Source organism: Geotrypetes seraphini, chromosome 2 (assembly GCF_902459505.1).
Source record: "Geotrypetes seraphini chromosome 2, aGeoSer1.1, whole genome shotgun sequence".
Classification (NCBI taxonomy): domain Eukaryota; kingdom Metazoa; phylum Chordata; class Amphibia; order Gymnophiona; family Dermophiidae; genus Geotrypetes; species Geotrypetes seraphini.
In genome coordinates, this window is record NC_047085.1 from 428,621,404 (window position 1) to 428,635,422 (window position 14,019).

General features: G+C 43.1%; 1 protein-coding gene across 3 annotated transcripts in view; it reads left to right on the forward strand.

The window, feature by feature from the left end:
• The first annotated feature begins 3,409 nt into the window (after positions 1 to 3,409).
• Positions 3,410 to 14,019, forward strand: part of ADAM22 (ADAM metallopeptidase domain 22) — a 486,564-nt gene continuing 475,954 nt past the window's right edge. For 2 of the 3 annotated variants that reach the window (XM_033931244.1, XM_033931245.1), the window contains exons 1-2: positions 3,410 to 3,956; positions 4,342 to 4,502. In XM_033931244.1, the coding sequence (XP_033787135.1) occupies positions 3,866 to 3,956; positions 4,342 to 4,502 (252 nt within the window). In that variant the 5' untranslated portion in view covers positions 3,410 to 3,865. The remainder of the gene's footprint in view (positions 3,957 to 4,341; positions 4,503 to 14,019) is intronic. The other variant, XM_033931246.1, reaches the window with a different exon arrangement.

The following is a 14,019-nucleotide window of genomic DNA, read 5'->3' on the forward strand; positions in this document are numbered from 1 at the left end:
CAGTTCCGCTATCGCAGGGGTAGAGAACTCTGGTCCTCGAGAGCCGTATTCCAGTCGGGTTTTCAGGATTTCCCCAATGAATATACATTGAAAGCAGTGCATGCAAATAGATCTCATGCATATTCATTGGGGAAATCCTGAAAACCCGACTGGAATACGGCTCTCGAGGACCGGAGTTCCCTAACCCTGCGCTATTGTATGATGTGGTAAACTGTGGGATGTTGTTATCTCCTACACCTCTAGTACAGTGATTCCCAACCCTGTCCTGGAGGAACACCAGGCCAATCGGGTTTTCAGGCTAGCCCTAATGAATATGCATGAGAGAGATTTGCATATGATGGAAGTGATAGGCATGCAAATTTGCTTCATGCATATTCATTAGGGCTAGCCTGAAAACCCAATTGGCCTGGTGTTCCTCCAGGACAGGGTTGGGAACCACTGCTCTAGTAGACAGACATAAAAATAGATTATTGGGTATTATAACTGGGGTAGCCATCCAAGTGATTACAAGAAATTGGAAAAACTGTAACCAATTAAATTTTACTTTTGGTGGCATTTGTTATGTTTATGTTACAGATACGAAAAAATGATTTTTGAGCAAAGGGTAACAAATGGTTTAAACGGGTCTGGGGTCCACTGACTACTTTTATTGATTCTAATTGAATGGTGTTTCCCTATACTTCTGGTTATAATTTATACATCCAGGGAGGGGAGTGGGAGGAGGGAGAGAAACAGTATATTGGAATTGTTATTTGAAAAATATGGAAGTAATACTGTTTGGTTTTCTTGATTACATTGAAATGAGGGGGGGGGGAGGTAAAAATAATTTTCATGTATTTGATTGAAAGATGTAAGTGCTGTTTTTCAAATATTCTGTATGTATTCCTATATGCACTGTCTTAAGTCTGAAAATGAATAAAAATTTATTAAAAAATAAAAAAATAATTATAAGGCACACAATTTCACCTTCTCCAGAGTTCCTCCACCCTTTTAGGCTTTGGAATCAGCTGAGGAGACCCATGGACACAGGAAGAGCTGTGCATGTTCACATATTAGTTAAGAGCTCTGGAAAAGTAATTCCATGCTGTCAGGTGAAGTCACTCACGTGTGTGCCTTATCAATCCTGTGCTCTATGAAAAATCCATTACAGGTGAACAACATTGCTTTCCTTATCTGCTATATTTCACCCTCTCAAAATTTCTATGCTGTAGAAGCTGGAATGACTTCTCCAATACAAATACATTGGAACAATTTTAGACATTTTTGCCTGTGATTCTGGTCCCATTGTAAGTGTTGTAGTAACTAAATAACCCCCCCCCCCCCTTTACTAAACCGCGATAGCGGTTATTAACGCAGGGAGCTGGGCTGAATGCTCTGCACTGCTCATAAAATTCCTATGAGCATTGGGAGCAATGCGGAGCATTCAGTACAGCTCCATGCACTAATAACCGATATTGCGGTTTAGTATAAGGGGGGGGGTTTAAATGTAACTAGTTATTGTACTTAAGTAAAAATTTTGATAAATTTTACTTATAAAGAAGCACAGGATAACATTTGTTACTTTTACTGAAGCAATAATTTTGCCAATTTTTACTACTTTTACCTAGTTACATTTTGGCCTCCTTTTACTAAGGTGCATTAGTGGTTTTAGCGCACGCTACACGCTAATGCCTCCATAGAGCTTGCATTAGTATTTTTCATTTAGCGCGTTGTTAACGTGCGCTAATCATTAGCGAGCGCTAAAAACGCTAGCAAACCTTAGTAAAAGGAGCCCTTTATGCTTGCAGTTAAAAGTAAATGTGGAAGGGAGATGTTAAGAACAATTCTTCAGTAAACCACATAAAACTGGGAACAGACTTTTGCTGTTGTAAACCTCATCATGCAAACAGTGGATCATTTCCTCTGAAATTTTGCTGTTCAGAGAATGTAGCCTATAAGAACAGTGGAGTTGCCTGTGCTTGAACTGATTAGATAAGTTGGGTCACTTTAAAGATGAAGCTGAAGTAGTTCTTGATTAACAGACATGTAGCTGCGGTACTTTTACTTTTTACTTAAAGTGATTATTTTATGCATAGGCAGCGGAATGCTGTTTGGTTGTGGGGGGAGGGGCAGGAGCTTCGCCCTAGCCCCAACGGAATCCTGTGACATGGCCTGTCACCAGCTCCTGACTCCACCCCCTACCTCCTCCAGCATTGTACTTTAAATCTTTGGGGCAGCATCAATGAGCAGACCTGCCCCTGGAAGTAGAATGAAGGGTTCCAGGGCAGGCCTGCTCGTTGACGCTGCGTGGTAGCTACCCTGAAGATTTAAAGTACAACGCCAGGAAACAGGTTGGAAGGCAGGCACCAACCAGGAACTGCCAATTTTTGGGGAGGCCTATGATTTTAGGCCCTTACCTTTTTACTTGAGTAAATTTTTATTTTTCATTATAACTTTTTATTTTTACTTAAGTATCAAAATATGCATTTATACTTAAATACTTTGACCTAGTACTTTAAATAACAATGTCCACTGGTCCACTGTCCAAAAATCACCTGAGTCTTTGCATTGGTTTTCCCCATGCCAAATTTGTTCCAGTTCTTAAATGTTCAGTTTATTTTGCCCCCACAAAGACAAGACTTTCTTTTTCTTAAATTCTTTATTGATTTTTAATCAAAAACAGTATCATACAAATGAAAGAAAAGCTATTCCACTATTATCTATACAGGTAACATAAATATCATTCAATAATTTCATTTTCCTGCATATAATAATCTAGACCCCTTATATATAACTTCTTTCTAACATGGAAACCACAAGTCCCTACAATAACTAAGTAGGCATTACCACGGTTAGATCAGCAGCCCCTAAAGTTTAAAGTTCATTCCTCAGGGGCTACAAACAAAGCCAGGTTTTCAGGAGATTTCTAATAAATATGCAGGAGAAAGATTTGCATTCGGATTTATTTATTTACGAATATCTTGAAAACCCGGTCTGCTTGCAGCCCTCAAAGACTTTAACTTGGACGAGCTAAAATACGCTCCAAAACGCTCGCTCGCACATGCGCTATAGCACGGCACGCGAGCTATAATGCGCCGGTTGGCCTTACGGGGGACTTAAGCTAGAGGTAGGAGCGAGTGCGCTTGCCACAGGCCCAGACGGCCAGTCTGCAACGGGAAGAAGCAAAAATAAATAAATAAAGGAATTAAAATAATAAGTCTTCAATGGTATTAGCGATCAGGCTCTGGCTTTGCGTCCCTAAGGTTGGAGGGCAGAGCGCCGCCCTACCTGCAGCTAGGTGGCCCCCCCCCTTCCCCCGCAGTCGACCACTGGAGCCTCTTGACCCACAGCAGGAGGTCGGGCTTTGCCGGGCAGACCCCTCCCCCCCGTTAGAAATCAGAACATTACTGTAAATGCAGCTTCTGCTCAGACCCGCCTACCTGATCCACACTCGAAAGGCCGGCTCGTTTATTTGCTCTGCTTTCTTACCGTGAGAACGGGTGCCCCAGACCCGTCTTGCCAGAAAACTCCCGACTCTTGCTTTGGAGTCTGTCCCCGACTACCTTCCCCAGTTTAAATCTCTACTTGTTCTGGGATGTAGAGGTCGGTCCCGCAGGGCGGCTCGAGACCCTGATGCCGCCTAGGATGAGGCTCTGCATGTGGATGAGGAGAGATGGGCGGGGCTTGCCGAGCCACTTAGCTACGGCCAAGCGCCCAATGCAGTAAAAGCACAAGGATCCCAATGGGAAACCGGTACAACACAATGCAGCACTAAGGAAGTATCCGGTTTGAATCCGAGAGGAATGTGGTAAAAGCAAATAACATTTCCAGAATGCAAACACTTATCTAGTATTGGTTTGGAGGGGGGAACGAGACGCCAGCGGCCATGCAGACGGCGCGCTGTGGCATCTCCTTCGTGCCTGGCGTACTCGGAGTCTTCTGCCTGGTTTATAGCGCTAGCTTGCGTACAGAAGCAGGTAAGTTCCTATCTGCACGTCAACACGAGCATCCGCACGCTTGATTTCTCTTGAAACTCGGTCATTTGGCTGATCCCTAGCACATGCTTTCATTTACGCTATTAAAGATATACGTCAATAGCCCGAGACAAAAAAAAAAAAAATCTTGTTTATAACGAGCTGAGAGCTCAGCAATCAACAAACCGTGTAAAAAAAAAAAAAATGGAGAGCGTCTGATGTATGAGACAAAGATGCTTCTGCAGCATGTTCCAGCGTTTTGCACTGTAATGGCCCCACTTGGTCCTTAACGATGCGCTGCTGCCTTCGTCTTTCGTGGCTTTTTCAGCAGTTCGACTGTGTAAAGATTCTTTGCAGTGTAATAATTCGCTTTCTTTTCCCACTGGAGGCGATGCCTCGCCGAGAGAGATGCGTCGAAAGCACGAAGGCAGGTTTCTGGAGAAGGAAACCACTGTCCCCTTCCGCCTCTTGTACCGCACGGAGGATGATGAGCAGACGGCCCACAACGCACTGGACACCCGCATCCGGAGCAGCGCTGTTCTCGGCCAGGTAATTGGACGGCCCCCATCTTGCTCCCCTTTCTAGCTGGGGCTGGGGACAAACCTGCCTTCTGGGGTGCTTGGTTTAGAAATCTGCTCAATTCCCCAAACATAGGTTGCTGGCTGGGTTGAAGGAAATCAGTTCGCCAACAACATACCAAGTACAGTATGTCCAAAATGAGGAGGCCACCTTTTCACCACATCCACCCCCAACGGGCTTTCTTTCTGGCGAATTCCACTGAGTACAGATGCTGATCTGTTAATTGAGGAAGAGTTGGCTGACCAACTGCTGTCTTTCAGGGATAGCCTTCTGTAATAGCTCTGATGGGCTAGCTCTGCTTGTGGAGACTTGTGCCCATTAACCAGGATCCAGCAAGATTAATTCTAGCTGTAGGGGCTTTCTCAGCAGGCAAGGATGTCTCCCCTCTAAAGATCTGAAGAGCAGGGTGAAACAGAAGTAGAAAAATGAAGGCAGATAAAGACCACATGGCCTATCCAGTCTGCCCATCCTTGCCATCTATTATCCCATATACTGTACCTGGTCCTAAGCTTGCTTGAATTCAGATATAGTCTTCGTCTCCACCACCTCTACTGGGAAGCTGTTCCACAAATTCACCGCCCTTTCTGTGAAGAAGTATTTCCTCGGGTTGCTTTGGAGTCTGTCCCCTTTCACTTTCATTCTGTGCCCCCTCATTTCAAAGCTTGTATGCCACAGAGGTATTTAAATGTCTCTGTCATATTTCTTCTCTCCCACCTTTCTTCCAAAGCTTACATATTGAGACTTTTAAGCCTGCTCTCATACACTTTATGAATACCATTGACTGTTTTAATAGCTGCCACACAAACTCCAATCTGTTTATATATTTTGGAAGATGTGGTTATCCAGGATTGTACACAGTATTCTAAATGAGATCTCACCTGAGACTTATACAGATCCATTATCACCTCCTTTTTCTTCTGGCCATTTCTCTCACTATGCACCCAAACATACTTCTAGCTTTTGCCATTGCCTTTTTTTAAAAACTTGTTTAGCCACCTTAACACATGATCACACTCAAGTCCTGCTTCTCTTTTGCACACAGAAGTACTTCACTCCCTAAACTGTACTGCTCCTTCAGGTTTTGCAACTCAAATATAGACTAAGAAGGCTATCCTGAAATAAGTTGTTCAGGTCTTCCTTAGTTAACAGATCAGCATCTGTAAAAAGTGTTGTATTTGCACTCTGTGAAATTCATTAGGAAGAAAGCAGGTGGAGGGCATGGAGAAAATGAACAACTCCCATAGTCCTTTCTGGGGTCCTCTTTCCCCTTCAAGATCCGTTTCTAAATGGCAGTTCCTCCTTCTACTCACCACTATCCCAAATAGATTATGGTCCTTCCTAGATGACAGGTTCTCCCCTGTGGCCCCTTCCCATATTCTCTTTAGATTTCATTTCACTGCACCTGTCTGGTCTCAAGTCCAGTGGAAATATTTAGGTAGTGCAACAATTAAAAAATGAGCACATGCTCATTGCAGTTCCTGCTCTGATTTTTGCCTCCCATTGTTTCAACTGGTGCATAAAAATCTCTGATGGGCCTAGGTCCAATCATGTTTGGAGAGGTGAGGCCCATAATAGGAAGAGGCCCAGTCCCCCTGGGCATGATGGTGGGAGGGGGGAACCATCACCTGGGAAGGAGCTATGGAGGGAGAGGGAGGAGAAAGGATCCATCAATGGGAAAGGGCAAGTGAAAAGGCCCTGCCACCTTGGAAGTGGATAAGAGTGGGGTGTAATGGGGGAAGAGTAAAGGGCTAGAGATGCCAGGAAGGAGCTGTGAGGGAGGGAATAAGAATCCATTGCTTGGAACTAGAAGGGAGCCATTGGTGGTGCTTTAGAAATGACCCCCTCTTCCATCTACATATGATGCCACCGGGGGCTAACACTGGCTTCGTTTGTACTGTCATTGAACTATTTATCCAAATCTGCTCACTGTTAGGGGCTGTGAACATGGCTGCTCTGTGTCCCTTATCTCATTCTCCTTAGAGCCAACTGCTGATATTAGTGTATCTTTTAAATATTTTAGCCATTTTTATAGCCTGTTTTTTCACAATTTATTCAGTAGGAGACAACAGTTAATGAAGAATTGTGTATTGCTTTTATACTGTGTAGAGTTCTGTGGAAACTGAGCAACTTGTTCGTTTTTAACTTCTAATCCCCACTCGCTTGTAAAGCACCCATGCCTGAGAAACTCCATAACCCCCTGTTTGTTCTATTGGACTAGATTGTAAGCTCTACTGAGCAGAGACTATCTCTTGAATGTTTTAATGTACATCACTGCATACATCTAGCAGTGTTATACAAGTAGAAATGATAAGTAGTAGTAGTGATAAGTAGTACAGTACATTTAAATATGGCCCATGACTGCTCTCTGTAAGTTACCCTAGCCTTTCTGAAAGCCTAATACTGCAGTTATACAACCTTTCCCTGCACATTTGCTTATGTTCTTCAGTCTTGGTCTTCTAAATTTAATGTAATTGAACAAATTAGTCTAATTACTTTCTTCATTTTGTCTTCCTGCAATTCACCCCCCACCCCTGATTCTTGCTACTGTGTTTTTCTCAAATGTATTAAATTCTGTCATGGTCATAGACTGTTCTGGTAATCTAACACCTTTCTAGTTGTTTCATGATTCCAATAAATACAAGAATTTGGAGAGTATTATTGTTAGGATTGTAATGATGTTAATCTACTTATCAGATATTTACCTTCATATTGAATTCTGGTGCACAGAAAGTAGGACTTGGAGTAACTCTTACCGGTATATTGAAAAATACTATTCCTTTAACCAAGTGTAGTGTCTCTATTATTTGTACAAACATTAAAGTGGATTTATGGCATCTAACCACTTTTTTTTATTTTTGAATACTTTTTATTGAGAGAACATAATAGTCTACAATGCACTGCATGATAACAAAAACAAGTTGTATCCGGTCTGTTCTCAGCTGCAAAGGATTTTCCAAAACCCCTTTGCAGCTGAGAACACTGAGAACAATGCTTGAATGCTTCTGCCCTTAGCCCTGAAGCAGTGGACTAAATGTTATATCCGCGAAACGTTGGCAGGCAGCGGCAATTATTTGACAGCATGACAGCACTTAAAACGAACGCTGAGATAAGTGCTTGGTTGCTAGTTTTTTCAAACTAAGGAAGTGTTGCATCCACAGCTATATATAAAAAAAGCAGTTATTTCAAAGATTTAAAAATTTGTAAAGATATTTATGATAAAAACGTTTTGAACTATTTATTATTAAAAATTGAGTCTCAGGTTTTTTAGCCAATGACTGGAACCATGGAGCGAAAAAACCACGCTGAAAGATAAGTCTATGATAAGACTGAGCGTGGGCTCCTACTCTGAGGCTTTTTCCTGAGTGAATACAGTATATTAATTTTTCTGAAGAAGTTTTTCTGAAAGAAATTTTTGTTAAAAAGTAAAAAATAAGTAAAAAAGCTTAGGTGGTTGTAGCATCTCTATAAGTGGTGTGTTTCTTTACATTTTTGGTAGAATATTCTTTAGAGCCACTTTGGGTGACAGTCTCTGAATTATTGCTACTATGGCACCGTCAGTCACCAACCTGTTCATGTCCAGTTATGGAAAATTGATGGATACAATGTTCCCCTTTTCATGAACAGATGTTAGCTTTATTTTTCCGGACAGCTGCTTCTCTTTTCAATTAAGCTTTTTTCTTAAGCCATGATTGGTTGCACAGGGTCTCCAGGGACCAATCAGAGGTAATTCGCTTTGAAATAATATAAGCATTTGCATCAAATTTTAAACATCAAACTTGAAACATTGGTTCTTGTGGAGCATTTCAGGATGCTAAGTCGCCATGTTTTTCACTGTTGGCAAGCAGAGGAAGAGACTGCTGAAAAGTAAATAAACAACATTTTGCTTTGATGAATCTTTTTGTCTTTTGCAATATCCTACATTGCTAAATCATTTTTTGTAGGTTTGTTTTCTTTGAAGGTTTGTTGGCCCTGAGGAAGTGGTAGTATGCCACAAAATGACCATTGGCCTTGCTGAGTGGGACCTTTTGCTTACAAAAAGTTCAAGGATATATATATATATATATACTAGTCTTTAAGCCCTTTACATTAACGGGTGCTAGAATATATGTCTGTCTTTCTTTCTTTCTGTCTCTCTACCTCCTGCTGTATTTCTCTCTCCTTGGCCCCCTTTCTCTGTCTGTCTTTCTATCCCTCTTCCTGCCCCTGTGTCTCCCTCCTGCTGTCTGTCTTTCTTTCTATCTGTTATCTCTCCCTGCCCCCTATGTAGCATTCCCTCCCCCTCCATTTCCCTGTGCAGCAGCATTTCCTCCCCACCCCATTTTCCTGTGCAGCAGCAGCATTTCCCCCCCTCCATTTCCCTGTGTAGCAGCATTTCCATCCCCCACCCCACTTCCCTGTGCAGCAGCAACAGCATTTTCCTCCCCCTTCCCTGTGCAGCAGCTGCAGCAGCATTCCCTCCCCCTCCATTTCCCTGTGCAGCAACAGCAGCAGTATTTCCCTCCCCCTCCACTTCTCTGTGCAACAGCCTTACCTCTGAACAATAAAGCTTTCCAGAAATGGGCCATTTTAAGACTTATTTGCATTCTTTATAATCATGCAAATTTTTTCATTTTTGAGTGTCATGTATCTTTCTTTCTTCTCTCTTTGGCTTCTGAGGGACCTCCTCTTCTTTTACTTATCTTTCTGCTTTCCCCCCTTTTGTCCTTCTTTAGTTTCCTTCCCCTCTTTCCCTTCCTCTTTCCCTTCCCCTTCTTGATGCATATTGAGTAGACGGAAGCATTCAGGAGTCGCATAATTATGAAAAACTCACCTTCCGTTGGTGCTGGAGCGGAGCTAATTTAGCAAACGTTTAACCGGGCTTGCTCCGTTTGTCTCTCTGTGGACATCCCCGATAGATGGCTAATAGCCTCGGAGGAGCTCTTCCGGAGTCTGAACGGTGAAGAGAATTCACTGAAAGAGTGGGCACAGCAGGAAAAACGTCACTACCGGTCGAAGTTTTTTTTAAAGTTTAAAGTGCCACGGCGGCTCCTCTCACAATCGCCGCCTGCGTCGGAAGCCTTCTCCGACGCAGGTGCGGCTCGTGAGAGGCCGTTTAAAGTTGCCGCAGCAGCTCATCTCTCGATCCCCGCCTGCATCGTAAACTTCGGCCGTGGAGTATGGGGGTCTGCGACAGAGGGAACTTTGTAAGCGCGCGTGCGCACTCTTGCCGGCCACGGACATACAGATGAGGGATCACGGAACAAGCAGGTAAGCGTGCGCATGCACGCTTAGGGTTTTATTATTATAGATATGTTTTTCCTCGTGTTCAATTGCTGAAAGTTTTTTTGGGTCCTTTTATTAAGGTGCGCTAAATGCTAAGGCATTCATTATATTGTATGGGCACCTTAGCATTTAGTGCGCACTAGATCGGTTAGTGCACCTTAATAAAAGGACCTTTGTATGCCTATGGTGTGGAATCAGTAGAGTCATATTGCATTAGACTCACTGTAACCTGAGGCTTTTTCTTTCGTCATGAACAAGCACTTTGGCGTCTTTTGTAATTATTGGTGGAGATTTCTAATTATTATTTTGTGTATTTAGGGTTATAATTTGAATGATTGGGTTGAAAAATCATCATTTTACAAATTTGGCAGTAATTTATAGGAAATATAAATTGTTCATATTATAAGGGTTTGATTCTCTAAACCCTCCCCCCTTTTAAAAAGCTGCGCTAACTGCTCCGAAGTCTAGAGAAATTTAAATGGCTTTAGGGCTTTTGCTGTGTGGCAGCTGCTAATGTGGCTTTGTAAAAGGGGGGAACAAGTCTTTTTATCCCTTTCTTTATCCATGGAAATAGAACTTAATCAGGGCCTAAATTTATCTGGCATAAAAGATAAGGATGGGAAAAATAATGTATCACGCATCTGTGCTGTTCCACACACCAGAGCAGCATCACATCAAAGCTTGAAGCCTGGCGAAGCTTGAAGAATAGTCTGAAATTTGGCAGCTAAAATTTAATATGCTGATCACTATCACAGAACTCTTCTAAATAAATAAATCATGCTCTAGCAGTTAATGGCTCTTGTAAAACATCTTTGCTTATGTGTTTTGATGTGTTCAGACCCACTACTTCGTGTATATTGTGAAGTGTATCATTCACAAACATGGGTTATCTCGGGACCATCATGGCTTCATCAAGTCCTACCGCCTGGATTTACACCTGATGTTAACGTTCACTTTTTGAATTAAGTACTTATCTTATTGTGTGAAACACACTTGCGGCGGTTTCGTTGCTGTAACCCTCCCTTTTGTTCTCCACCCTCATCCCTAAAGCTTCAACACTTTCTTCCTCTCATTCAGCCATCCCCACTCTACCTATATGTATCTCGACCTTAACACAGGCCCCCACTCCAAGCCTCTCTTACTATTTTTTTTTTTTTTTTAAATCACTGAAGAGGAAACTGCACATATCTCCTCCTCCAAACCCACTACCTGCTTCTCTGATCCGATTTCAACCCACCTATTCAGCACTATCTGTCACATCCTCAACATATCATTCTCCTCTGCAACTGTTCCCGATGTTTTCAAACATGACATAGTTACACCTATCCTCAAAAACCCTCACTATACCCCACATCCCCCTCCAACTATTACCCCATCTATTTCCTCCCTTTCTTATCCAAGCTACTTGAATGTGTTGTTCACCATTGCCTGAACATCCTTTCATCTCAAGCTATTCTTTTTTTTTTTTTTATCAATAAATGTTTATTGAAAAATTTTTTGTTTGTGAAAATATACAAACCAGAATATAAATATCAGGGACAACAACAAATGGGAAAGCAAGCATATAAAAAGCACACCAATTCACAAAATGCTCCCCCAGCGGTACAAACAGTAGAAGTTGCTCCCAACAAAACCAATCAGCCCCCAGTATTTATCAATAACCAGAACTCTGCAGTACCCCCCCCCACCCCACCACTCCAAGACCCTCAGAGAGGGACTCCCTGTGGTTTCTTCAGGGAAGTCCCCCTGTACACAATCCCTCCCCCCTCAGAAAGAAGCTCAATGTAAAGATTCGATATTTTCTAATATTCTTGTCCAAGTCCTGGTGTAAGTATAATAGTACCCATGTCGTTTTGCAATAGACAATTCCATGTGAAAAATAAACTGAAGCTTTAAAGTCCAATCCAAATGAGTAGGTGCCAGTCCCTGTTTCCAATGAGCAGCAATCAAGCATTTTGCTGCCGCCAAACCCCAACGTCGGAGCTTAGTCTGCCAAGAATATAGACTAACATTATAAAGGCCTAATAGACATCCCTGTGGAGAAAAAGGCAATAAAATCTGTAACAAGTGTGATAAACATCTCACAACAGTTCTCCAAAAGGGCTTCAAAACTGGACAATTCCACCATATATGTAAAAAGGTCCCCCTAGCTACCACACATCTCCAACACAATGCAGATACATTAGGAAACATACGATGGAGATGGTCAGGCGTGTAATACCAGCGCAGGGCTACTTTATAGGCATTTTCCTTAATAAGTGCACAAAAAGAGGCCTTACCCACTTCCACATGAATTCTAGACCACTCCTCAACAGAAAAAGTACAGTGCAAGTCCACCTCCCAAGCCCGCTGATAGAGAGCCGGGAAGGAAAAGGAGCCCCGAATATATTGGTAAAGAACAGAAATGGGTCTAGGTAGGTTCCGAAGAGTGACCCACATGTGAGCAAAGGGGTCGAGAGATTGAGCGGGCCCCCTACCCCACTTCTGAGAGTGAAGAAAATGACGTATCTGAGAATAAGCCAGAAAATCTCCCCTGGGTAAGTCAGCACTAATCTGGAAGGTTTCAAAAGACACCAGGACCCCCTTCTGAAGCACATCTCAAAAGATAGATAACCCCAACCATTCCCACCCGCTGGGAACATAGGCTTGTCACCCAGCCCCCCAACGCCGTTTAGTAACCCCCACACTCTCAGAAGATGTTCCAAAAACGGGTTCCCTGGGACCGCCAATCGCCCAAGATCAATGGAGGAGGACCAAAGCCAGCGTTTCAAACATGGGCGTCCCACAAAATGTTGTTCCATACGCACTGCCAACTTAAAATCAGCGATCTCCCAATCCAATAAGAGCCGCAGCTGTGCGGCTCGGTAGTACCACAATAGATTAGGTACCGCGCGCTCCCCTCTATCCCTGGCTGCCCACAAAGCAGTTCTGGAAATATGAGGAGATCTCCCCTGCCAAATAAAGCGAAAAAACAAAGCATGTAGTTGCTTTAACACCAAATGTGGGACTGCAACCGGCAACGTTTGAAAGAGAAAGAGCAAACGGGGTAGGACATTCATTTTCAAAACTGCAATGCGACCCCACCAAGACAACCAAAACCCGTTCCAGCGTTGAATATCAGTCCGAATTTGTTGAATAATCCTGGCATAGTTAGCAGTATACAATTGAGATAGATCGGTCGGTAAACGAATTCCCAGATAGTGAATAACCCCAGGAGCCCAGCGAAAAGGAAACCGGACAGCCAAACGACGTTGATCCTCCACCCCCAGGTTGACACTCAACAATTCAGATTTATCCATGTTTACTGTGAACCCCGAAAGCTGCCCATGCTCCAAAAAGAGATCAACTAAAATTGGTAACGAGTCCTCCGGGTCCCGGACATACAATAACACATCATCGACAAAGAGTGCTATACGATGTTCAATATCTCCCACTCGCACCCCCAATAAGTCACCATGTTCCCGAATACGAATGGCCAGAGGTTCCATAGAGAGGGCAAACAACAGAGGAGACAAAGGGCACCCCTGTCGAGTTCCTCTCTCAATGGAAAAAAATTCGCTATAAACCCCATTAATACACACAGTAGCCCGTGGAGCCGCATAAAAGGCCTGCACCCAGGTCAAAAAGAAAACTCCCAACCCCATCTTCGACATCACCTGCCATAAAAAGTTCCAATCAACCTGATCGAAGGCCTTCTCGGCATCAATCACCAGAAAAGCTATTTTAGCAGATGTCCGCTGTGCAGCCCACATAAGGTGTAAACTGCGCCTAATATTATCACACACCTGTCTTTTTTGAACAAAACCAGATTGATCCAAATGTACCAAAGACGGCAGTACCCTCCCCAACCGAAGAGCTAACACCTTAGCTAGAATTTTTGCATCAGTATTCAGTAACGAAATCGGCCGATATGACCCACACCCCATCGGATCTCTGTTTGGTTTAAGCAGGACCGAAATCCCGGCCTCCCCCATAGTGGAGGGCAATGGAGAACCATCCCTCACCCCATTTGCAACCCGAACCAACAACGGAGCAAGAACCTCTCGAAAAAGTTTATAAAACTGATTAGTATATCCATCCAGGCCCGGCGATTTCCCTAACTTCAAATCAGCAATGACTCCCAAGACTTCCCCTAACTCAATAGGCTCATTAAGCAATTTTTCAAGTTTCAAGTTTTATTAGAATTTTATATACCTATGAATTTTATATGCCTATGAAGGTTATC